The sequence below is a fragment of the Galeopterus variegatus genome, unplaced genomic scaffold (genome assembly GCF_000696425.1).
Source record: "Galeopterus variegatus unplaced genomic scaffold, G_variegatus-3.0.2 Scaffold1738, whole genome shotgun sequence".
NCBI lineage: Eukaryota > Metazoa > Chordata > Mammalia > Dermoptera > Cynocephalidae > Galeopterus > Galeopterus variegatus.
Genome location: NW_007727849.1, coordinates 145,195 through 172,973, shown reverse-complemented (window position 1 = coordinate 172,973; position 27,779 = coordinate 145,195). Strand labels below are relative to the sequence as shown.

The 27,779-nt window shown below is 38.2% G+C and overlaps 1 protein-coding gene across 2 annotated transcripts in view; it reads left to right on the top strand.

Moving 5' to 3' along the window:
• The first annotated feature begins 12,656 nt into the window (after positions 1-12,656).
• RPRD1A (regulation of nuclear pre-mRNA domain containing 1A) overlaps positions 12,657-27,779 on the top strand; it is an 85,709-nt gene continuing 70,586 nt past the window's right edge. Inside the window, exon 1 of one of the 2 annotated variants that reach the window (XM_008578667.1) lies at positions 12,657-12,965. In XM_008578667.1, the coding sequence (XP_008576889.1) occupies positions 12,815-12,965 (151 nt within the window). In that variant the 5' untranslated portion in view covers positions 12,657-12,814. The remainder of the gene's footprint in view (positions 12,966-27,779) is intronic. The other variant, XM_008578668.1, reaches the window with a different exon arrangement.

Below are 27,779 nucleotides of genomic sequence, written 5' to 3'. Positions count from 1 at the left end.
TTCCTTTTTGTCTTTTTTCGTGACCGGCAACGGATCCCAACCCTCAGTGTTGCGCCCGTACTGGACCGGGACTGGCAACGGGATCACAACCCTCGGTGTTGTGTCCGCACCTCACTCAGCCAGTGAGCGGCCGGTCTGTATGTGGGATCCGAACCCTCGGCTGGATTGCCGCCGCGCTCCCAAGCGGCGTGCACTGTAGCAGTGCGCCACCGGGCCGGCCCGGAGCAACCATTTTCAACAAATGATGTTGGAACAATTGAACATTATGAGCAAAAAAATGAACATATACCTAAACCTTATGTCTTGTATAAAAATTTACCCAAAATGGATCATCAGAGATATAAATATAAAACCACAAGACTTGTAGAATAAAACATAGGAGAAAATCTTCATGACCTGGGGTTAGGAAAAACATGAACCAAAAGTACAATCCATAAAAGAATAAATTGATAATTCAGACTTTATCAAAATTGAAGATGTTTGTTCAATAAGAATGTAAAAGAGAAGCTACAGACAGGGAGAAAAATATTTGTAAATCACATATCCAACAAAGGACTGTATCCAGAATATGTAAAGGACTCTCATAACATAATAGTGAGAAAACGATCAAGTTCTTTAAAATGGCCAAAAGACACAGAGGAGATATGGTAGCACATGAAAAGATATTCAACATCTTTAATCATTAAAAAAAACACAAGTTAAAACCATGATGAGATATCGCTAACCTAGTAGAATGGCTACCATAAAAAATTAGAACGATATCAATTGCTGGTAAAGTTGTGGAGCAACTGAACTTTCACACATTGCTGGTGGCTTTGCAAAATGGTACAGCCACTGTGGAAAACAATTTGGTAATTTCTTACAAAGGTAAACATAAACATATAAGTACATTATGACTCAACAATCCCTTTCCTTTGTATTTACCCTAGGGTGATTAAAACGTACGTTTACACAAAAACTTGTATAACAGTCCTGTTCAAGATCTCTAGAAGCTGGAAACCACCCAAATGTCCTTCAACTGTTGAATGGGAAAACAACACTGTGGTTTATTTGTATAATGTAATGCTACTCAGTATTAAAAAGAATTAACTATTGATACAGGCAAAAACTTTCATGAGTAGCAAAAGCATTTTGCTAAGTGAAAGAAGGCAGACTCAAAAAGTTACATAGTCTGGAAAAGATAATATGATTGGGAGAACAGATTAGTGGTTTTCCAGTATTAGTGTTGGGGAGGGTGTGACTATAAAGTGGTAGCATAAGGAGTTTTGCAGGGAGTAATGGAACTATTCTGTATGCTGAATTTGGTGGTGTTACACGAATCTATATATGTATTAAAAGTCACAGAACTCAGACTGGCCAGACACACAAGAAATAAATTAATAAAATAAAATAGAAAATAAATAAAACTCACAGAACTCTACCACAAAAAAAGGTAAATTTTCCTGTATGTTAAATTTTTTTTTAAAGAATAAAGTAGATTTTTCACTATTTGATTGACTCAATTTATAATATCGAGTTATTTATACATGGATGTAGGTGTGTACTTATATTTTGTAAAGATATACAGTAAAGAGAGGGACTTTAGTATTCTTTATAAATTTCTCCACTTGAATTTATATTTTTACCATCTTTTTTTGTTGTAGTAAAAGATACAATATTAAAATTTACCATGTTAACCATTTTTTAAGGGTACATTTCAGTGACATTAAGTGTATTTACATTGTTGTGCAACCATCACCACCGTCCATATCCAGATCTCTTTTATCTTCTGAAATTGAAACTCCATACCCATTAAACGATAACTCCTCATCCCTTGGCAAACACCATTCTACTATGCTTCTATGAATTTGACAACTCTGGGTACCTCATATAAGTGGAACTTACACTATTTGTCCTTTTGTGAGTGGCTTATTTAACTTAGCATAATGTCATCAAGGTTCATTCATCCATGCTGTAGCATGTATCAAAATTTTATTCCTTTTTAAAGCTGAATAATATTCCATTGAGTATGTAGACCACATTTTGTTGGTCCATTCATCTGTAGATGGATACTTGGGTTGTGTTCACTTTTAAGCTACTATGAATAATGTTGAGATGAATGTAGGTGTACAAATACCTGTTTGAGTTCCTGCTTTCAATTCTCTGGAGGTGTATACCCAGAAGTGGAATTGATGAATCATATGATAATTCTATGTGTAAATTTCTGAGGAACTGCCATACTGTTCTCTACATCAATGGCACCATTTTACATTGTGTCTTTTTAAACCAAAGATAAAGATATTTGCATTTGGGCAAGAATTATATAATTAAATACATTATTTCTTTCATTTAAGTATAAAATTCCATGATTCTATTATAACTACTTTAATATGAAATAAGATTTGTAAACTAATTTACAAAATTAAACATCATTTGTTAAGTTGTTCCTGTGAGAAAAAGCCTTCATAGATTTCCTATGTTGGTTTAGAAATCTTTTTTTTTTGTACTTGGGGATGCCAATATTGGGAATATTTAGAATATATTTTAATCAGTATAGTAAACCAGAATTTAATCAGTGCAGTAAGCCCAATTTAATGGAACCAGGCTGCCGCCTTGTGGAATTTTAATGTAAGTTCAAATTTTGCAAATTGAAAGGATGACTGTAACTTGGAAAGATGCCGCTCGAGTTCAATTATTAGTTATTTTTTTCAATGCCAATTTAAAGAACTACCTTAATTTAACATAACTATGCAAGATTTATATGAAGAGAAGAGAACTTCAAATGTTGGACCTAAATATTTGAATAAATGTAAAGGTATTTCCTATTCTTAGGGGGAATGGACTACAGACATGAACTGAGAGGAAATGGGAAAAGATGCAAATGGCTTTTCATCAGATGAAAGGTTACATATTGCAGGATTTCAATCTCACTCATACGGAAAAATGCGATTTAAAAATATAATTGTCTACAAGATGGATAGGCCTTTGAAAACATGCTAAGTGGAGTAAGCCATACACAAGAGGACAAATACTGTAGTTCTTTTTTACTGAATGTTGTTACCTTAAAAAATAAGCTTCTTAGTCCCATTTTACCTTAGATGAAAACATCTGGCAAATGGGAAGGGGTGATGAAGTAAGAAAAATAGTATTTATTAAAGTCTATTGTAGTATTCTACCTAATTCTCTTTAATCCCCATAACAACCCTACAATATACACCTTACTAGTTCTGTATTGCAGATGAAGAAAATGAAGTTCGGTGAGATTACTTGATCTAATGTAAATCCCAGAGCTAGTTGATGCCACACAAGAGGTTTAAACTCCTGCCTACCAAAGTTGAAAAATTTGGGAGTTCAGCTTGGGCATCCCTATCTTAAAAGAGATTTCCCAGTCTGATATCTGATGTCCTTTTTCTCCATTTCCTTTGAGACATGTGAGTCCACCATTAGAGATGGGGCACATATCCTGAGGTATGATGGGCTGTCTGATTATGGATTTTATTCTTCAGTTCACAGGAAAAGTGCATGGCTCCAGATAGAGAGACATGAAGTAGCTGGGTGATATGCCTGCCAAACAGGTTGGGCTTGCTGGGCTGCACCATAAAATGCCAGGCTTTTGGGCCGGCCCGGTGGCGCACTGCTACAGTGCGCCACTTGGGAGCGAGGCGGCGCTCCCGCCGAGGGTTCGGATCCCACATACAGACCGGTTCCCGCTTACTGGCTGAGCGAGGTGCGGGCGCGACACCGAGGGTTGCGATCCCGTTGCCGGTCCCGGTCCGGTACCGGCGCGACACTGAGGGTTGCGATCCGTTGCCGGACACGAAAAAAGACAAAAAGGAAAAAAAAAAAATGCCAGGCTTTGAACAAAGGAGAACCAATTTAGTATTCCAGGACTTGGCTAGAACATACCTTAATCATTTTATTTTATTTTGGTTTTTGGTGGCTGGCCACTAAGGGGATTTGAACCCTCGACCATGGTATTATCAGCACCATGCTATAGCCAAATTTCAATCATTTTAGAGAAATATTGCCAAATGAACATGTTCATAAATGTGAGACCAACATTGTGATGGGTCTGAAAACCATTAATTCAACAAATCTTTATAGAGCTCTGCTATGACCAGATGCTGTTCTATGCAGTGTTTTGTTAATTAGCAAAATAAGCCAAAAACCCTGCCTTTATGGAGTTTTCATTCCAGAGAGAACAGGTAGACAAGAAATAAGATAAATAGGTAAATTACATGGTATATTAGAAAGTGATACTTTACAAAAAAAAAATAAGGAATCAGATGTTTCTCCTGAAAAGAAAAGGCCCAGGGAAGTGCCAAATCTAATAGTCAATTCTTAGACCTCATCTTATCCAGTCCGTCAGCAGCATTTGACATAGCTGATCATTCCTTTCTTCAAATCCATTCTTCAGGGTTCCAAGATTTCACACTACTGGTTTCCTACTATCTCAGTGGCTGTTCCTTTGGATATTTTTTAGCTCGTTTCTTCTCGTTTTCCTGACCTCTAAACATCAGAGTGACCTGAGTTCAGTCCTTGACCTTGTCGGCCAGTCTGCACTCCCCTACTTGTTGACCTCATCCAGTCTCATGATGTTAGATACTACTGTCTATAGCCAAACACTCAAAGTTATAACTGCAGCCCAGACCTCTCCTCTGAATTGTAGACTTATCTATTGAACTGCCTACCCAACATCTTCATTTGTAATTGGAAATTTAATATTAATTCCTGTTCTTTTTCCCATCCCCCAAACCCTGCCCTCCCACCATCTTCCCTGTCTCGGTTTATGTTAACTCCAGCCTTCCAGTTTAAGCTTGTGCTGAGAACGTTGGCATCTTCCTTGACTTTTCTCTCTTTCACCCTTGCCCCCATACCAGTAAATCTGGCCTGTTCTACCTTCAGACTATATCCAGAACCTGCCTGCTCCTCACTTCCTGTGATACCAGTAATTGCTCTTCCTGCTTCTGCCTGTGTTCCATGCCGCCCCCCGTGTCTTTCTAACACAGCACCTAGAGTGTCTTCATTTCAGTCAGACCACATCGTTCGACACTTTTCAACAACTTTCCATCTCATTCAGGGTAAAAGTCAAAGTCCTGGCAGCGGTTCCCAAGGCCCCGTGTGACCATTCTTTCTCCACACCTCATCTTACTGTCTCGTCACTGTCCTCTTTGGCCACCCCACCCCAGCTACATGAGTTCTCCTTGCTGATCCTGAGCCACACCAGGCACGCTTCTGTCCTAGGGCCTTTACATTTGCTATGCCCTCTGCTTGAACACCCTAACGTAGCTGCATGGCTCATGTTTCCCCTCCTTCAGATCTTACAGTGTCGCCGCAGTAAGGCTTTTCTTAGCTCAACTAATTCAAAAATTATAACACTTATCCCCCCCTTTCCTGCTTTACTTTTCCCCATGGCACGTAGCATAACTGACACACCATACTACACGTAACGTATGTGGCTCATTCTTCCTGCCCTGGCAGCTCTGTGAGGGGCAGGCATTCTTGTTTGTTTTATTCACTGCTGTATCCCTACTGCCTGCCTCATATGAGGTGTTCAGGATGTCAATGCCCTTCAGCAAAGACCACCAGACTAGGAACATACCTGTAGTTGAACAAGGTGGGTTTTTGGCTTGTTGCAAGGAGGGAGAATGTACAACAGGGGAAACCATGGGGCAGCTCAGTAAGAGGATGTTAGCAAGGAACATTTGGGCTCACGTTAGGTGATTTGGGGGAGTTTCAAGGAAGTGGGGCTTTGCTCTGGATTGGATGCTTCCAGGAAGAGAAATAAATCTCTGACTGGGTATCTTAATGACTTTTATCTAGAAAAAGGGAAGAGAGCAAGGCTAAGGATATAATTGGCAAAGAAACGACAGGTATATTGGTGGGGAGAGGGGGTGTTTGGTATTTTTGTGGTTTACACAGCGACCTTGGTTTTTTTGTGTGTGCTTAGATTAGATTTATGAAGTGGTCTTCTTTTTGTTTTGTTTTGTTTTTTTGTCTCACTTTATCAAGATCTAGAGTGGCCTTGTCTGATGTAGGTGTTGTACAAGATTGTTTATGTTCTTTGGGAGAATACCATGGCCTCTGTGAATGCCAAGCCAGCTCCTAACATCACCAAGGGCTAGCTAATAGAGCCAGGCCAGTACCTCATGTCAGTGGTTGCTTTTCTCTTTTTCAAGTATGTATTTGTTAAATGACTGACTGAATGAATATAATGGTGGTATTCATATACCTGAAAGGCTGTCATGTGGAACTAAAATTAGGCTCATTTTATAAGAATTCAAAGAGTAGAGATGGGACAATGGATAAAGTTAGAGAGTGAGCAAGTTTCAGCTCACCTTAAGAACTTTAACAAAATGAGCCCCCGTGCAGAGAGATGAATTTCAATTATTTGATTTCTCAGTAGAGGCTGGAGGGATAGTGGACTTGGATATTGTAGAAGTGACTAAGGCACTGCCTGGAAGGCTGGACCTAGTGGTCTTGGATTTCTTGAGGATCTGCCAAAGTTCACTTGGCCTTCCCAGGGTGCTTTCTATGAAGTTCCCACTAAGACACCGGCTACACTAAGATGAGGAAGAAGCTGTCCAGTCTTTTAAGGATTTCATAGTCTAGAAGTGAGGATAGACATGGAAGCAAGTTATCTGTAACGCAGTTGTTCAGGGAAATTTTGAAGTAGTTCTCATGGGGGGTGATCTCAGCCCCATGAGACATTTGGAAATGTCTGGAGACATTTTTAGTTGTCACAAAGAATGGAGGAGTTTGCTACTTATATCTAGTTGGTAAAGGCCCGGATGCTGCTAAGCATCCTATAATGCACGGGACAACTTCCCATATCAAAGAATTATCTGTCTCAAAATGTTAATAGTGCCCATATTGAGAAACCTCATTTTAGAGGGAGGGGTAAAGAGTCATAGTACATGTAGGGAGGGTTGGGCCATACTGACCCTTCCCCCAAAGGAAATGGGGAAAGGTTTTACAGAGAAGGTGATGTCTGAGTTGGGTTTGGAAAAAAGAATAGGAATTCCTTGGTAAAGAAATGCTTAATTTATCTTGGAAAAAAGTTTTGAAGTATTTATCAATGATATAATATTGGAAATTGCTGCAAAATAATCCAGTGAGGGGGTGGTGTGTGAAAGGGTAGAAGTTTGGCCAGGAACTGATAATTGTTGAAACTGGTGGTAAATACATGGAGGTTCATTATACTCTTAACTTTGGTATATTCTTGAAATTTTTCATAGTAAAAATTCAAATAAAGTTTTTTCTTTTTTTAATTGTGATAAAATATACATCACATATAATTTACCATTTTAACCATTTTTAAGTGTACAACTCAGTGGCAGTAAGTACATTCACAACCATCACCACGATCTATTTCTAAAACTTTTCATCATTCCAAACAGAAAGTCTGTGCCCATTAAACAATAACTCCCTATTCCTACCCTCCCACCCTCAACCGTTAGTAACCTTTATTCTACTTTTTGTCTCTATGGATTTGCCTATTTTAGGTACCTCATACAAGTGGAATCACACAAATTTCACCTTATTTCACTTAGCATAATGTTTTCAAGGTTCGCCCATGTTATAACATGTATCAGAATTTCATTCCTTTTTATAGCTGAATTATTTTCCATTGTACCACATTTTGTTTATCCACTCATCTGTCTATTCAAATCAATTTTTTTTTTCCTTTTTGTCTTTTTTTACTGACCGGTAAGGAGGGATTGCAACCCTCGGTGTTGTGCCCACACCGTGCTCAGCCAGTGAGCTGGAACCAGTCTCCACATGGGATCCAAACCCTCGGTGGGAGTGCCGCCGCGCTCCCAAGCAGCGCACTCTCCAGTGCGCCACCGGGCTGGCCCTCAAATCAATTTTTAAAAGGAAGTTCTTGGGCCGGCCCAGTGGCGCACTGCTTAAGTGCGCCGCTTGGGAAGCACGGCGGCGCTCCCGCCGAGGGTTCGGATCCCACATACAGACCGGTTCCCGCTCACTGGCTGACCGAGGCGTGGGAGCAACACTGAGGGTTGCGACCCCGTTGCCGGTCCCGGTCTAAAAAAAAAAAAAAAAAAAAAAAAAAAAAAAAAAAGGAAGTTCTTTATTTTGGTGGTAGAGGAGGTTAGAAGGTTGCAGGAAGGATGTTGTTTGCATATTTAATGGCTAAAGGTTAGTGGAACGTGGAATAGCATAGGACTGGGGAAACAGAAGTTTGGCACTGCTGGAGGCTCAAGAACACAGTGAAGGGAGCTTTGGCCAGTGGGGCTGCAGAGAACGGTAGAACTGGATTAACACGAGCCTTGTATGCTATATTGTGGAGATGGTCTTTATCTTATAGGCAAAAGGAACCAGTTGAGATTCCTCCTCTGCCCCAATCAAAATATATTTATTATTTTCTCATTTTACAACAAACACATGCTTGTGGTAAAAATTTCAAAAATTTTCAGAAAGAAGAAATTACCTGTATTCATACCCATAGAGCTAACCACCATTAAAGTTTGATGTACAGGGCCGACCCTGTGGCTCACTCGGGAGAGTGCGGTGCTGGGAGCGCCGAGGCCATGGGTTCGGATCCTATATAGGAATGGCCGGTGCGCTCACTGGCTGAGCGCAGTGTGGACGACACCAAGCCAAGGGTTACAATCCCCTTACCGGTCACAAAAAAAAAAAAAAAAAAGGTTTGATGTACATCTTTTTTTTTTTAAAATGACTGGTAAGGGGATCTTAACCCTTGACTAGGTGTTGTCAGCACCACCCTCACCCAGTGAACTAACTGGCCATCCCTATACGAGATCCGAACCCATGGCCTTGGTGTTATCAGCACCGCACTCTCCCCAGTGAGCCATGGGCCGGCCCTTGATGTACATATCTTTTAATTTCATTTTTTTTCTGAACTTTTTGAAATCCTCTTGTATTAGCAACCTTGGTGGTTTCAGAGTGGCCTTGACTTTGTCTTGCTCTTCTCCAGTCATGGAATGGGCTTGTCTAATTATTGTTTATATATCATGAGAACAGTTTATGTTTCATTAGGAACATTATAGCCTAGCTGTCAGTAACCGGGATTATCTTTTTACTTTCTCAATTCCTTATTTTAACCAAGAGCAGATGAAGTCAGCCTGCAGGATACATTATTCTGTGAAATTCAGATCCCTTGTTAAGATTCCATTGATCAGAAGGTTTTGTAGAGAATATCATCTCTGGTTCAACTAAAGTCAGTACTTCATATTCCTTTTGTTGAAAGATGAGTTTTTGAATTATCTGATGTGACAATGGCTGTAAGGCAGTATTCACATGTTTGGGAGTATTAGCCAGAGTACCTAATCTCCTAATTTCTTTGTTTGTTTCCTGGAACATTTTAGTAATATTAAACTTTCCAAAAAAAAGAAAAAAGAAAAAAAAAAGATTCATAGAGAAGCTCGTAGGAATGTCAGTACAACATTTTTTCTTTTAAGACAGCACATGTTCCACCTTGAGAGGCCAATATTATATCAACACCTTGGAATTTTATGTTGTGTAAGTTGATAACAGCACTTGTTAAAGTCCTTTCCATTAAGATTTTTCTCTGATCTCCAGAACCTAAAAGCTTCTGGTCTAAGATCATGTAGAAGCTGATTAGAATGCTGGCAAGGACAGTGGAAATTCATAGCTCCTGGTGATAAGACTAAACGGCTTCCCTAATTTATTATATTTAGCAGCATTATCAGAATAGAGAAGAGTACAACACTTTATCGAGGATTAACTTATGATTATCCTGAGAGTATTAACATATTATAGATAGTGAGAATATTTTTAAAACTCCAAGGCCTTTAATTTAGTTCATAAAATATTTTATATATGTCATCAATTGACAAGAATATTTAAACCTGGAAACCTATAACTAAAATCTTCTGTAGGCTCTTATCATGCAGTCTTTGTACATGAACATTCTTATGCTTCTTTTAACCTGAGTACAGCTTTACTGAAACATTTGTATATTAATACAGTTATACATTAGACATTATTTAACTTGTATATTAATACAAACATTATTTCAGCTTTACTAAAACATTTGTATGTTAACAGTTATACTTATACATTATTTAACTTAGAAAGACTGAACTCTTTTAGCTTGTCAGTTTTCCTTTCTTTGATCCAAAATATGGAAAACATACGAGCATTCACAATAGTTTTAGAGAATGTAAAAAAAACCTTATTCTTATAGCTTTCCTTTTCTTTTCTTAGTTCTGAGTTAAAATTTACATAATAGTATTAATCATTTTGAAGTATACAAGTCAGTGGCATTTAAGATATCCACAATGCTTTGCAGCCATCACTTCCATCTGGTTCCAAAACATTTTCGTCACCCCCCCAAAAAAAACACTCATTAATCAGTCACTCCCTATTTGCTTTTCCCCTTGGCTTCTAGCAATCACTTTTTGTTTCTGGATTTACCTATCCTGGATATTTCATAGAAATGGAATCATACAATATATGATCTTTTGTGTCTGGCTCCTTTAACTTAGAATAATGTTTTTGAGGTTCATCCATCTTGTAGCATGTATTATTATTTTATTCCTGTTTAAGGCTGGATAATATACCATACTGTTTTGATTACTGAATACTTTGACACTACTAAGTCTTCCAATCCATGAACATTGGATGTCCTTGAACTTATTTAGGGCTTTGATTTTTCACAAATAATTTGTAGATCTTGCACCTCCTTGGTTAAATTTATTCCTCAGTATTTTATTCTTTTTGATGTTATTGTAAATGGGACTGTTTTCCTAATTTCATTTCCAAATTGTTCATTGCTAGTGTATAGAAATACAACTGATTTTTCTGTGTTCATCTTGTATCCTACAACTTTGCTGAATTTGTTTATTAGCTCTAATCGTTTTTTGTGGGTTCTTTAGGATTTCTGTATATAAGATCATGTCTTCTATAAATAGAGATCATTTTACCTCCTCCTTTCCAGTTTAGAGACAAGATATGAAAATAAGTCATAAATATCTAAAGGCATAGTTCTCCAGCGCCGCCGTCAATATTGTGAAAACACAACAATAAGTAACAATGTCAATAAATATAGATCTAACAGTCTAGAGCCAAAAGCCATGGTACACTTGTGTACAGAATGCTAGGGAAGCCCAGAGCAGGTATAGCCAAATCAGACTGTGGACCAAGGAAGAGAGAAGAGCTGGTCTTTGACTGAGTCATTGAGAGCAAAATCTAACTGGGGAGAGAATAGATATTACATTAAATTATAAATAACATAGACTAGTAGTATAAGTGCTAAATAAGATATTCAAATCAGTAAACAACACAGGAAGAAATCTTACATTTGAACTGAAAGAGAGAAGCAGGAAAGAAAAGAAGGCTGGAACTTAAGGTAGTCCTTAAAGTTCAAGTAGAATTTTGATAAAGACAGGGACAGTTAATGGAAGAATTGGAATCTCAGGTGAAGACAAATTGGGAGATGATGAGTAGCAATTTTTGCAGCTGCAGGGTTCATGGAAGGGAACTGTGTTGAAGATACATTTTGGTCTTCCGTAGATATATAGGTTAAACTCAGACTAAGTTAAAGTTAAAAACTAGGCTAAGTAGATAGGTAATCAAAAGTTTGTACAATGGAGGAAGAGAAGAATGTAGAGATAGGAATAGATATTAGAGATAGTAGAGGAGAAAAAAGAGTTACATCACCTCGAGCTATCTTTGAACTTCAAGCTGTAGTGATGGGACAAATAACCGTATTTGATGCCTACTTGGTGCAAAGTTCTTGAACAATGGTTCTCAAAAGATGGATTAGGAATTTCTGCTTTTTTAAATATATCTTTCTGGAAGTTTCTTGTATTACCATTTAGAATGTGACAATGTCCATCTTTTTGTTTCCTTTGTGAATTGTCATATTTAAGACAAGTACAATGTCAAATGTGCTGGATTAATTATGAAATTTCTGAGATTAACTTTTTAACTTTATAAGTAATATATTAACATATTCTTTTAGTAAAAAATGATAACAAATGGACACAGCCTAAGGGCTCCAAATTCTGATACTCTCCCTGAGACCACTATTAATGTGGTGTGTATTCTTCCAGATCTTTTGCCATGCGTTTACATACCTGTGAATTCATATAGAATACATCTAAAAAACAAGTATTATACTGTGCTTTTGCTTATGCAATTAAAAAAACCCCCACCATATATGGGATTAATCCACCTTTAAACAGTTGCGTGTATTCTGTGATATGGATGTATCATAATTTAGCCATTTACCTGTTGTGAATGCCCCAACTTCACTTTTACTGCGTTGGACCAACCACATAGCACAGCTCCTGGTGCAAACACGCTGGTGTTTCTCTAGCATCTATAGCAACTAGGGAAATTGCAGGGAAGGTGTATTTTTAAATGTAATTGATCATGCAAATAGCCTTTCGAAGTGGCTGCAGTAATTTATACCAATTTACACGCCCTTGTAGTGATCTGTAACACTGCTTACTTGGCAGGTTTCCCTTTGGCTGGTTCCAGGCCCACTAAACCCTCGTGCTGTCTCCGAGCTTGATCCAGGCGGCACGCCCCACCTCCCCCTACGCTTGTTCCGACCCCGCCTCTTCCGCCCGGCGGCCCCGCCTGTCGGCCGCGTCTCTTCCCAGGGCTTGTAGCGGGAGGGGCGGGACGTGGGTCTGCCGTGACGTCACTGCCGGCCGGACGCCATCTTGCTGGGCTGCGGCCGGTCTCGGATGTATCGGCGGCGGTGGTGGTGAGGGCGTGGGGAAGGGTGGGGTGAGGGGGCGAGGCCGCGACGAAGGCGGCGAAATTCTCCTCCCCTCGGCCCCACCGCGTGGGACGGCGTGAACTTGGTTTCGGAGGGATGTCCGCCTTCTCTGAGGCGGCGCTGGAGAAGAAGCTGTCGGAGTTGAGCAACTCGCAGCAGAGCGTGCAGACCTTGTCTCTGTGGCTCATTCACCACCGCAAGCACTCGCGGCCCATCGTCACCGTGTGGGAGCGGGAGCTGCGGAAAGGTGAGTCGCCTGCGCCTCTCGGCCGCTCCCTGCCACCCGGCCGGTTCCCTGGTGCCCCCGGGTCCACCTGCTCCCGGCTCCCTGGCGTCGGGAGAGGTGTCTCGGTGCCCGCGCGCGGTCGTGCATGGGCTAGGAGGAGCAGCGTGCACCGCGCTGCCCGCAAAGTCGGCGCTTAGTAGGTATGTATTGAATAAAGGAATGAACAATATATTTAAAAACTTCTATTAATTTAAAACGAAAACAGTAGCAGAGGCTTGGGACTCCATACCCAATTATGAGCCAGTAATTTAGGCAATCAGGTATTTTTTGCACCCCGTGGATTATAATGGAGGATAGGAGAGGGAAAAGGTAGGGAAGTGGAAAGGAAAAGATTGGTGTGGGTTTGGGAGTTACTTTCATCATATCTATAACACATCAACCTCGTCTTGTAAAATTTATAGAAGAATCAGTTTCAGAACTGGGGAGTCTAAAATAAGAAGATACGTGATGCAATGGAAAGAACCCTAAATTTGTAGATTTTGGAAGATCTCGATTGAACAAGTTTCTTACAACTTCTGGATTGCAAATTTCACACCTGAAAATGAAGTAGTTACAGTTTGGCCGATTGGCTCAGTTGGTGAGAGCCCTACCTTGCAGCACCAAGGTCAAGAGTTCGGATCCCAGTATTAGCCAGCCACAAAAAAAAAGAAAAAAGAAAAAAAAACTGAAAATGAGGTAGTTAGATTATAAGTGACTTTATTTAAGTCCCTTCCAGCTCCATGATTAATTGATAGTGCGCCTGTAAACAAAGTAAACGTTTTGAGTCTGTCACTAAAATACCCAGAATCAGTTCACTTCTACCGAGCGACTTTATCTGTAAAGAACTGATTGTATGTTAGTGCGACTGAAAATAAAAAATCTCCTGTGCTTAGTGTGTCTGTACCTTAATTCTTAATTCATTGGGTAGAGTGGGTACTTTTCGTTATTGTTTCAAACATCCTGATGGATACGATGGTTATTTATTAAGTGTTAAGGGTTTTAACAATCCGTTAATTAATCAGAATAGTTGCTTGCTTATTGACCCATATAAAAGCTGTATGTTGTGTTAACATGAGAGCCAGATATTGGCTGTATAGAATGAAGATAAACTGATCTTGTCTTGTATTTGCTTGTGATTAAGAAAATGTCATCTCTTAAAAGAAATTAATTTGCAGCCCTGTTTTTCAGCTTACGTATAAGTGTGTGTATTGGCTCTGAACAAGAAATTCATCTTCTGTGAGTGGATAAAAAGGTTTGAGAAACACTGATAAAAAGGTCTGGAAAGTAGCTGTGAACTTTGAGAAGTCAGGAATTGGCTTTGCTTCTACATTGTACTAGATTTCAAAGTCAACAACAGGTTTATCCTTTTTTTTTTTTTTTTTAAAAGAGCATTTAGAAACCGGTATAATCAATAAAGGATTGATACCCAAATTATCTTAAGAACTATTACAAATCAGTAGAAAAATGGCAGTATTGTGTATAGGCATTTCACATGACTTGGAAGGCCAATAAAAGATAGTCTTACTAATCAGGAAAAATAAACCAGTGAGGTACCACTTTATGTTCATCAGCTTGGCAAAATTAAAATGTATAACAATGTCAAGAATTGTTGAAGACAAAGAGAAACAGGAACTCTTACACTGCTTGGTGGGAGTGTAAAAAGGTATAACCATTTTGGAAATGAACTTTGTAACCCCTAAAAGTTGAAGGTACAGTATATATTCTTTTGCTGAAAGAAACTGTACCTTGATCTAGCGTTTGTGATTCCTCTTTCTAGAAATGTATCCTAGATATGAGTACTATGTTCAAAGGAATTATGTTTATTGCAGCCTTGTAATAACAAAATTGGAAACAATTTAATCATTCCATTAGAGAATGTATAAATTAATTGTGATATTTATACAATATAATATTGTCCAACAATTTTCATGAATGAACTAGAGCTACATGAAACAACATACCTGAATTAAAAAAACAGCAAACAGGAGCTGGCTGATTAACACATTGGGTAGAGCATGATGCTGATGATCAAGGATTCAGAACTCAGGGACCAAAAAATAAATAAAAATAAAAGAAAGACAACAGACAAAATCTTGAGCTAAGAAAGCCAGCTATAGACCAGTGTGCCATTTGGTAAAGTTTGAAAATATGCAAAAGAACACTCTATTTACAGATATCTATATGCAGATACTTCAAAAAGTTCATGGAAAGATTTGTGTTATCTTTTAATTGCATTTTTCCATGAACTTTTTGAAGTACCTTCGTAGTTACAGTTAAAACATGTATAGTAATAAATAATACCGTATTCCAAGATAGTGGTTACCATAGGGAGAGAGGAAATTAAATGAGATCTGCACTATCTAATATTTAAAAAGATATTGGTACAAATGTGAGAAAATGGTAAGATGTGCTGTTAGCTGGGTTCAGGGATGTTTCCATATATTTAAATGCTTCATAATTAGAAAAATTAAAGGCATATAAGTAGATGCTTTAGGAGGAAGGTGGTGATGGTGATGATAGTGGTGGTGATGCTGATGATTATCTGATGCTGCCATTCTCATGTGGTTTGGGTTGGTCTGCCAAGGGTTTCCTCTCTTTGACACATGACTGCCTTTGCAGGACATAGTCTTTGTGTCCTCACCTTTCCTTTCAGTTTTGCTCATCAGCCTCAGTATCCTCATCTCCTGTAACATAATGATAATGGCAGTCACTTACTGAGAGAGTACCAGGCATAGGTTTAGCCATTTTATCTTGATATCTTGAATCCTCACATTATCTCTGCAAAATAAGTATTTATGAAAGGAATCGATCAAATTAAAAAATATACTAAATCAAGAAATGAAATAAGAAAAATTGTTCGAACATTTTGTGTTAAGCTAGGCATTCTTTAGTTTCTAAAAGTAGAAGACAAAAATGTGACAGTAGGAGAAATTACTGTTCAGAATACAAGAATGAGTAGGTAAAATTATATATGTCAGACGTGGTCATCATTCTATTATGAAGGTTTCTCCCCCTTTTCTACCTTATCTTTGTCTCCTTTAAAGAAAGAGAATTTGTCTTTGGAAGGATAAACCCCAAGGCATTTATGAAGAACCAAGTGGCATATGATTTTCCTGATAAATGCAATAAAGTATAATAAAAAATGTAAGTGACCATTTTGTTTTTGTTTTCTAACAGCTTTTTTGAGATTAATTCACATACCATACAATTCAGTGGTTTTTAGTATTCATAGAGTTGTAAAATCATCACCAAAACCAATTTTAGAACATTTTCATTATCAAAAAAATCTCCATGGCTTTTAGCCATCATCTTCCAATCCCCTTATGTTCCCCAGCCCTAGGCAACTGCTGATTTACTTCGTCTGTATAGATTTGCCTGTTCTTAGCATTTCATATAGATGGAATTGTCTGATATGTGAACTTTTGCAATTGGCTTTTTTTTTTTTTTTGTGACCAGTAAGGGGATCGGAACCCTTGGCTTGGTGTTGCCCACACCACGCTCAGCCAGTGAGCGCACCGGCCATCCCTATATGGGATCTGAACCTGCAGCCTCAGCGCTCCCAGCGCCGCACTCTCCCGAGTGAGCCACGGGTTTGGCCTTGCAATTGGCTTCTTTTAGTTAGCATAATGTTTCCCAGGCTCATCTTTGTTGTAGCACGTGTCAGTACTTCATTGCTTTTCATGGCCAAAAAATAATAACTTCATTGAATGAATTTATCCAATCATCAGTTAATAGACATTTGGGTTATTTCTACTTTTTGGCTATTATGAATAATACTGCCAGGAACATTGGTGTATGAGTGTTTTGTGGATATGTTTTCATTTTTTTAGATATATACCTTGAAGTGGAATTACTGAGTCATGTAGAAACCCAATATTTAACCTTTTGAGGAACCACCAGGCTATTTTCCACAGTGGCTGCACCATTTTTGGTGCAGCACTACCAGCAGTGTATGAGGTTCAGTTTCTCCGCATCATTGTCAACACTTACTATTATCTGTCTTTTTGATTATAGCAGCCTAATGGGTATGAAGTAGTATCTCACTATGGTTTTGATGTGTGTTACCCTGATGATTAATGATGTTGAGCATATTTTCATATACTTATTGGCCATTTGTATGTTGTCTGGTGAAATGTCTATTTAGATCCTTGCTGATTTTTAAATTGGTTTGTCTTTAATACTGAGTCGTTAAGTGTTCCTTCTGTATTCTAGATAAAAGTACCACATCAGGTCCATGATTTACAAATATTTTCTCCCATTCAGGGGATTGTCTTTTCACTTTCTTAATAATGTCCTTTGAAGGTGACTGTTTTAAACTGTAAATGACTCGGTTTTACTATTAATTTACATAATAAATTAAGTTATATATTACAGTCGTTGCTACAGAAATATGTAGACCATGAATGTACCTGCATTTACAGACCAACACTGACAGTTGGGCTCTTTTCTACACACCCCACCAAAAAATCTGCAAGGGTTGTGGAAAATGAGGTAGATAATGAGGAAGTTCTCTGCAGTTTGGTTAGAGTCACTGCCCTCACTTTTCTAGCGATTGAATCCTTCGTACCAGCCTCTTGCATGTTATTCATATTTGTGTTTCAATAAAACTGTAAGTTCCTCAACCCTTTTAAGTGTGTTAATTCACCTTGTATTTATTGTCTACTGTATTTATATCTATTTATTAGAGAAAAAGTTCCTCCCTGCCCTCATAGAATTTATAGTCTCATGGGAAAGGCAAACGGTAAACAAAAAAACTGCAAATACAAGTTGTGTTAGTCCTTTGAAGGAGGAAATCTTTAAGTAGTTAGGGTGGTGAGGGAAATCATCTCTGCCTGGGTGACATTTAATAAAAGATCTTTCTGAACCAGTTGGGAGGGAATATGTGAAGGTGCTGAGGCCTCAGGTGCAAAGAGCCAAACCTGGGAATGTTCAGCTTTTGAATCCCTGCTACTGTTTTTCCTAAATTTAGCAATAGTTAAAATAATAGATTATTTAAAGTTTAGATTTTCCTTCTATTTGCAATCATTTGTTAAAATCAGCACTTTGTTATCAAACTATGTTAGACATCCTTCAGGTAACTAATTATCACTTTATATTGTATTATAGGTTGGGGGGGTTATGTATTGCTTTTGGAGTAGATAGTGGGCTCCTTTAGGTTGTTGTTTTCCTATTTCAGTTTTTAGCTTTCATAGCCCCAGTAGCTCCAGAACCTTTGTTGACAGTTCATAAATACTTGTTGAATTAAATTTGTATTCATTAATACAGAGTGATTTTTACAGCTTGTTCTACTCTTTCTCCCTTCTTACCATTGTATTTGACTAGTCTTATGGAGGGGAAAAAGTGGTTTTTGTAACTTTTTAAAATTTTTTTATTATTATTTTTTTTGTCTTTTGTCTTTTTTCGTGTCCGGCAACGGATCGCAACCCTCAGTGTCGTGCCCATACCGGACCGGGACCGGCAACGGGATCGCAACCCTCGGTGTTGTTGCACCTGCACCTCGCTCAGCCAGTGAGCGGGAACCGGTCTGTATGTGGGATCCGAACCCTCGGCAGGCGCGCCACCGCGCTCCCAAGCGGCGTACCGTAGCAGTGCGCCACCAGGCTGGCCCGTAACTTTTTTTTAGTGGCAGATTTTAATTATCAGTCAGCAGGCTGATTGAAAAAAAAAACAACCAATAACTCATTATGGAAAATGTCAAACAAGTACAAACTGCCATGTGGTCCTCACCCAGCATCAACAGTGATAGTCTTTGTTAACACCTAAAAAAAAAAGTTAATTTCTTAAAATATCATCAGCTATCAAGTCAGTATTTGTTTCCTTGATGATCTCAACATTTTTTTTTTTTTAGCCATTTGTTTGAATCAGAATCCAAGTAAATTTCATTCGTTGCAATTGATTACTATATACCTTAAGTCTGTTTGTAGCTATGGGTTCCCTCTGTCTTTTGTTTTAAATATATTCTTTGAAAAAACCAAACTGGTTATTCCATAGACATTCTAGATCAGGGATTTCTCAGATTTTCTTGTTTGTGGATCCCTTTACTCTCTTAAAAAGTGTTGAAGATTCCTGATCTTTTCTTTAATGTGGGTTATACATCTGTTGGTAGTTACTACAGCAGAAATTGAAACATTATAAAATATCTATTTAATTTATTTTAAAACTACAATACTAAATTGATTTCCTGTTAACATAAAATAACATTTTAAATGAAAAATAATTATTTTCTAAAAAAATTAGAGAAAGGAGCAAATTGTTTTACATTTTTGCAAATTTTTGTATTTGTCTTAATGGAGGACAGCTGGATTCTCATATCTGTTTCTGCATTTAATCTTGCTGTACGATACATCACATGACCTCTGGAAAATACCAGTGAATGCAAGTGTGAGAAAATGAGAGTGAAAAAAAGCAAATAGTATCTTAACATTGTTATGAAAGTAGTTCTGTCTTCATGGACCCTATGAAGGGGTCTTGTAGAACTCCAAGACTCTATAAACTAATTACTGTGAATTGGTAGTTAGATCAGGAGACTACAATGCATTGCTTTGCCTTAAGCAGACATATTCCCTCCAAAACATTAATTCCCCTGAAAACTTAAACTGAATTAGTGAAATTTCTCTTTGACTTATAATATAATTTACTTTAGGTTCTCTTTCCTATGACATAAAGCTTTTTTTTTTTTTTTTTAAAAGATGACCGGTAAGGGGATCTCAACCCTTGGCTTGGTGTTGTCAGCACCACGCTCAGCCAGTGAGCAAACCGGCCATCCCTATATAGGATCCGAACCCGTGGCCTTGGTGTTATCAGCACCGCACTCTCCCGAGTGAGCCACGGGCCGGCCCTTGACATAAAGCTTTTTAAAAATTGATGATTTAATGTTTTTGCTGCTGGTTAAGCAAATTACATTTAAGTTTCTAATAAAAATAAAGGTGTACTCCTGCATTAAACAATCTGTGGGGGGGCTGGCCCCGTGGCACACTCGGGAGAGTGCAGCGCTTGGGAGCGCAGAGGCGCTCCCGCCGCGAGTTCGGATCCAATGTGGGGATGGCTGGTGCGCTCACTGGCTGAGTGCGGTGCGGACGACACCAAGCCAAGGGTTGCGATCCCCTTACCAGTCACAAAAACGACAAAAAAAAAAAAATAAAAATAACTCCCCTTTGGGCCGGCCCGTGGCTCACTTGGGAGAGTGCGGTGCTGATAACACCAAGGCCACGGGTTCGGATCCTATATAGGATGGCTGGTTGGCTCACTAGCTGAGCGTGGTGTTGACAACACCAAGCCAAGGGTTGAGATCCCCTTACCGGTCATCTTTTTGGGGGGGGGGGGAAAGATAAACAATCTGTGGGTTCGGATCCCTGTACTGGCCAACTGCCAAAAAAAAAACCCAAAAAAATCTGTGATCTGTAATTTTACAGGTTTTTGTTGGTTTGTTTTTGATAAAGTGAATTTTTCATTTGAAATATACAAGTAGAAGTTTCTTCTCTTGGTTTCCTTTATTCAGGAGATAATTATTGAGCTTCTTGTTCTGTGAGTAGACTAAGGGATGATTCAGCAGATAGAAGGACACATAGCTGTCTTTATGGAATTTACATATCAGCCAGGGAAGTGGAGTCTCTTAAAGTAGTAACTACACAGTAATACAAAGGAAGAGTATAATTGTGAACCTAGCCTAATTTAGGGAATCAAAGAAGGCTTATTTGATTTAAGATTTTTAGTATGAGTAGAATTTACTAGTAGCTGTACAGATAATATAGACCTAATTTTTACTATTGCTTTAATCATTTGAATGTGATCTTATATATAACAACATTATTTGACACTATAAAACATTTCAGTTCATAAGGCTTTGGAACTAGACAGGATAATACACATTTTAGATAAACTTTTAGTGTTTTATGTCTGGAAAGAACTTTAAGTGATTTAAGATGTATTATAATCTTTTTGTTTGTAAAAATGCACTGAGGATTAAAATAATGAATTATTTAGTCACCTTGTTGTCATCTAGGTTTTTTGGTTATTTTTGGTTCTGTAGCATAGCTTGTGGCTGCTATCAGGTGCCTATTAATCTTGCTTTTTTTTTTTTTTTTTTTTTTTTTTTTTTTTTTTTGTCTTGTTCGTGAGCGGGAAGGGGATCGCAGCCTTTGGGGGGGTGTCGCCCACACCGCGCTCAGCCAGTGAGCACACCGGCCATTCCTATATAGGATCCGAACCCACTCTCCCGAGTGCGCCACGGGCTTGGCCCGTTGCTTTCCTTTTTATAGCTTTTCCTTAGTCTCTTCTATCTATAACAACTGAGAATTTTTTTTTTTTAAAAAAGGGGTTATCATGCTTGTGTTAAATGCTTGGATTTTCAAGGTATAGTTTAAAAAAATACACTCGTATTTGAGTAGCTAATAACATGCGCATAATACATTCAAAAGGCATACAAAGCTCTAAAGAGAAGAGTAAGGCTCCTTTTCCATTCCTCTTTCCTACCTACCAATTTTCCCTATCTAGAATCAGTCTGTTAACAGTTTATGTATCCTTCCAGAATTTCTGTTTCTGTGTATATACAGTCATATACATATGTCGCAGTTTCTTTTTCTCTTTCTTGTTTAGACCCATGGCGGAGTATTTTATAGACTTCTGTGCCTTGCTTTATTCCTTTAATTTATCTTCCAGATTACATTTTTGTACATATGTTGTTGCCTCATTTTTAAAAATGCCTGAATTGTATTCTATTTTATGGATGCATCAACATTTTTTTAGTTTTTTTTTTTTTTTTTTTTTTTTTTTTTTTTTTTTTTTTGCAACTAGCCAGTCCTGGGTTATGAACTCTTGGCCTTGGTGTACAGCCGTACCCTCTAACTGACTGAGTTAACTGGTCAACCTCCTGCATCATAATTTATGTAACCATTATATTGATGAACATTTAGAATGTGTCATGTTTTTCTGTTACAATTTATAAATATATTTGTAACTAAATATTCTAGTATTTTCTTAATGATTTCTGCTGGTGATTTAAGAGACCCTGATAGAAGTGATAGGCATTAGTATATCATACCATTTTTTAAAAAAAGTTCACTTTTACCCCCGCCCATTTGAAATGTCTCCTTTATTATACAGTAAGTTTTCATATGTATTAGGGTATATTTCTACACTGTCATTCAGTTCCATTGGTCTGTCTACTCATGCATCACTTTCACACTATTATGTTTTCATGTTTGATAGTACATCTCTGTTCTCCCTGCCCTCCCCCGCCACAATTGCTCTGCTCTTTTTTCAGAGTTTACTTGTGTATTCTTGTCATGTTTTTCTGTAAACACTCTAGAATCAATTTGTCATTTGCCAGAAAAAAAAATGTTTTGGTATGTTTGAGGTTAACACTTTAATTTGTTACAGTAACTTAAAGCACATTCACATCTTTGTGATGACAAATCTTCTTAGGCTGATATTGTGCATTCTTATTCTAAATTTGTTTTGGTTGTAATTTTTTAAATATGTGGTTCTCAGACTTGTTTGGATATCACTCACTTCATGATGTTTTTAAAAGCTCTGTGAAGAGTATCATGAAATGCACATTTAAGTTTAAAGTAATTGTCTACCCTGTTCTGGCCAGCTCCCAAAATAATTGTCTAACTTTGTGCTAAATGTGTCTTATTTGATTCTAGTGTAGGCTAATAGAAGGAAGTGTTAAAGGATTAAGTCACATTATGAAAAAAGACTTAAAACTGAAAAAAATTTATCAGTTTTTTCCTGTAAATTGGGAAAATGGTTTGTATTGGTTGGTTTTCGTGATGCCACTCTTTGGTCCAGTTCAAGCAACATCTTTCTCCTTCAAGAGAATACTTTAAAAAAGCCTTAGACATTTAATCCAGCAAATCACCTTTGTATCTTTAGCCTTTGCACAAATCATAAGCTATACTTTGTTCTATTTTATTGATTATTCTTCAAAACAAATTAAATTTGTTTGGGTAGTCAAGGACCTTATTTTTGTGAAACTATCCAAAAATTTAGTGTTCTTTGTAGAGTATCATGAAGTATTATCTTGAATACCACTTATGATGGTTAATTTTATATATCAACTTGACTGGACTTCACAGCATACCAAGATATTTGGTCAAACATTTTGGATGTCTCTGTGAGGATGTTTCTGGATGAAATTAGCATTTGAATAGATAGACTGTATAAAGCAGATGCTCTCCCTAATGTGAGTGGGCCTTATCCAGTCAGTTGAAGACTTGAATAGAACAAAAAGTTTGGCTCTCCAGTGCATAATAGGATCTCCATATGCCTGACTGCCTTTGAGCTGGGACATGGGTTTTTTTCCTGTCTTCAGACTCAAGCTGGGACTCAACCTGAAACACTGGCTGCTCTTCCTGGGTTTCCAGCCTGCCAGTCTTCAGACCGGAACTACACCATTGGAACTCCTGGTTCTCAGGCCTTGGACCTGGAATGGAACTACAGCATTGGCTCTCCTGGGAGAGAGAGAGAGAGAGAGAAAGAGAGAGACACCCCCACACCCCCCCCACACACACCCACACACACACACACCCCACGGGTTCAGTTTCTCTGGAGTAATACCCTAAGTAAAAGTAATCTGAGCACTTTATCTAAACTTATTAATATTTAATCAGTAAATTAACTAATATGTTTCTTTGTTTTTTGGAGGCTGGCCTGTATAGGGATCAAACCTTGGACCTTGGAGTTAGCAGCATGACACTCTAACCCTCTGTTAGAGTCCTCTGTTTCTAATTTGATGCTTTAGATGGTATTATTTTACTTTCTATCATCAATATGCCGATTACTTAATAATCCTCTTCTATAGCCCCAGTTTCAGTGGCTAAATGATATTTCCTGAGCATCTCAAACTCAGCATGCACAAAGCAACCCTGTTAGGTTATCTTTGCTCACTTCCATCCCTCTTTCCTGTTGGTTTTTCTGTCTTTCCTATTTCAGTGAAAGGCATTACTATCCACCAGTTACCTGAGGTCAGAACCTCAAGATTGTCTCAACCCCTCTCTTCATTACATGACTCACCTTCAGCTTTTTTATTGTTGTTTTTGGTAACATCTCTCTTGCTTCTCCTTTTTCACGCCAGGTTCTCATCTTTCACTAGCACTTTTGCAGTAGCCTCCCAGCTGATCTTCTGTGCCTCCTCATTCACCTAGCAGTTGTTCTCCTTACTAATGTTAACATAGAATTACCATATGACCCAGTAATTCTGCTCTTAGGTATATATCCAAAAGGATTGAAAACAGATATTCAAACAAATACTTCACAAGAATGTTCATAGCAGGACTATTCATAGTAGTCAAAAAGTGGAAACAAGCCATGTGTCAATCAGTGGATGAATGGATAAACAAAAGTGGTATATCCATATAATGGAATGTTATTCAGCCATAAAAAGGAATGAAGTACTGATACACACTAACAGTGTGGATGAACCTTAAAAGTATTATGCAAAGTAAAAGAAGCCAGACGTAAAAGATCACATATTGTATGATTTCATTTACATTAAATGTTTAGAATAGGTAATCAGCAAGACAGGAAGTGGTTTCCAGGGGCTGGAGGGAGAAGATGAATGGAGGGGGATGGGGTTTAATGGGTACGGGGTTTTCTTGGGAGGTACTGAAAATGCTTTGGAACTAGATAGAGGCGATACTTATACAACCTTACAAATGCATTAAATGCCACTGAATTGTATACTTTAACATGGTTAATTTTACCTTATGAGAGTTTTATCTCAATTTTAAAAAATGGTGTAAATACCTTGCACTTTAATGTGTCATATGCTTTTATGTACTCTTTCTTTTTTCTATTTCTGCTCCATTCCCTAGCCTCTGAGCTTTCGTGATAATTTGTCTCTGCAGTTTTGTAGTTTCTCTGGGAAGAATTATATGTTCACCCATTCATGTTCCCCAATCCTGTTTTTTGAGATGGGGTTCTTTTTTAAAAATTCCAATTAACATCCTAAATTTGTAACAGTCTAGTTTTAGTTGATACTACCTAATTTTCAATAGCATACAAAAACTCTGTTCCTGTAGAGCTTCATCCTGTCTTTATGTTGTGTACCAGTCAATAAATTTATGCATTTGATTTTTAAATCTTATTGGGAAAAGAACTGAGAAGTTATAGCCCCCAAATACAGTAATATCGACTTTATATTTACTTATGCAGTTGCCTTTACTGGTGTTCATTATTTCTTAGGCTCGTAATTACTATCTAGTGTCCTTTTATTTCAGCCTCAAGGACTCCCTTTAGTAATTCTTGTAGGCCAGGTCTACTAGTGACAGACTTCTTCAGCTTTTGTTTAGCTTGAAATATCTTAATTTCTCCTTCAGTTTTTTTTTTTTTTTGTCTTTTTCCGTGTCCGGCAACGGGATCGCAACCCTCAGTGTCGCCCCCGTACCGGACCGGGACCGGCAACGGGATCGCAACCCTCGGTGTTGCCCCCGCGCCTCGCTCAGCCAGTGAGCGGGAACCGGTCTGTATGTGGGATCCGAACCCTCAGCGGGAGCGCCTCCGCGCTTCCCAAGCGGCGCACTGTAGCAGTGCGCCACCGGGCCGGCCCCTCTCCTTCAGTTTTGAAGAACAGTTTTTGCCAGATATAAAATTCTCAGTTGACAGTTTTTTTTCTTTCAGGACTTTAAATATGTTGTCTCACTATCTTCTGGCCTCCATAGTTTCTGATGACAAATTGGCTGTTAATTTTAATGAGGCTCCCTTGTATACAACAGTCACTTCATTTTTTGCTGTTTTTTTTTTTTTTTCCTTTTTGTCTTTTTTCGTGACCGGCAACGGATCGCAACCCTCAGTGTCGCGCCCGTACCGGACCCGCATCGGGATCGCAACCCTCGGTGCTGCGCCCGCACCTCGCTCAGCCAGTGAGCGGCTGGTCTGTATGTGGGATCCAAACCCTCGGCGGGAGCGCAGCCGCACTTCCCAAGCGGCGCACTGTAGCAGTGCGCCACCGGGCCGGCCCATTTTTTGCTGTTTTCAAGATTCTGTCTTTGTCTTTATCATTTAAAGTCAGATTACAGTGTGTTTCAGTGTGGGTCTCTGAATTTATCCATCTTGGAGTTCATTAAGCTTCTTGGATCTGTAGATATATGTCTTTCCTCAAGTTTTGGCATTTTCAGTCTTTATTCTTCATATATTCTTTCTTCATCCTTCTCTGTCTCTTCTCCTTCTGTGACTTCTATAATGCATATGTTTGTCAGTTAGTTGGTATTCTGCAGGTCTCTTAGATTGTGTTCATTTTTCTGCATTTTCTTTCTACTCTACAAACTCAATCAATTGTCTTATCTTCAAATTCACTAGTTCTCCCTACTCTGGCATTTTCCATGGTGTCATCTCCCTAGTACTTTTTAGTGCTATTATAACATTTATCACATCATATTTCAATAGTTCTGTGTTAAGTTTCTTATTACTGGAGGGCTAAGCCTATTCCTTTATTCCCTCAGAAGCTAGCATATAGTAGACACCTCAGTAAATATGTGTTGAAAGAGTTCTTGAATGAAAGTTGGAAAGTTATGTAAATTTTGAGGCTTTTAGAGTTAGAAGTGGTATTACAGAATGTTTTGCTGTTTCTTTTAAAAATATATTTAGGAACTTCTGACATCTTGAGCCAAATGATGAACCCTGCTTATATAAATATTTTCCTGGTTGAGAAAGACCTGAATAATTTCCACCCTTTTCTGTCATATTGTTCCATTCTTCTCATCCATTCTTAGAAAAGTGGTCCTTAAAGTGTCAGTGGACCGCAGTGGATCACCAAGACCCTTTTAAGGGTGTTTGGGTTCACAAGGTCATAATTATTTTCATAATGCTACTAAGGCTTTTTTGTCCCTTTTCATGATGTTGATATATATCTTCACAGTGCAAAAACAAAGGTGGGTAAAAATGGTAGCAGATGATCATTAATTAAGACACATCAAACTATATTACTAATCATTGTATTTTTCACACCACACACTAGCAATTAAAAAAAAAACTGACTTATGTGGTCATTGAAGCAGTACAAATTACTAATTTTGTTCAATCATGACCCTTGAATACATGACTTTTTTTCATTTTATTGTGGTAAAAAATATGTAATATGAAATTCACCATTTAAGTGTTCAGTGCATTGGCATTAAGTACAATCATATTGTTTTGCAACCATCATCACCATTCATCTCCTGAATTTTTTTCATTTTCTCACACTGAAACTCTATCCATTAAACATTAACCCTCATTTTTCCCTCTACCAACCACTTCTACTTTCTGTCTATATGAATTTGTCTACTCTAGATGTCTCATATAAGTTGAATTGTACAGTTTGTTCTTTTGAGATGGGCTTACTTGGCTTTGTGTGACATCATCAAGGTTCATCTGTATTATAGCATGTGTTGGAATTTCTGTCCTTTTTAAGGCTGAGTAGTAGTCCATTGTATGTACATACCATGTTTTATTTATCCATTCATTTGTCATTGGACAACTTGCGTTGCTTTAACTTTTTGGCTATTGCGAATAATGATGCTATGGATGTGGGTGTACAAATATCTATTTGAGTCCTTGCTTTCAATCCTTTAGGAGTACAGCCTCAGAAGTGGAATTGTTGAATTGTATGGTAATTGTGTATGTTAATTTTTTTTTTTTTTTAAGTATTCTTTTTTTAAAAAAAATATGACCTGTAAGGGGATCTGAACCCTTGGCTTGGTGTTGTCAGCACCACGCTCAGCCAGTGAGCCAACCAGCCATCCCTATATAGGATCCGAACCTGTGGCCTTGGTGTTATCAGCACTGCATTCTACCGAGTGAGCCACAGGCCGGCCT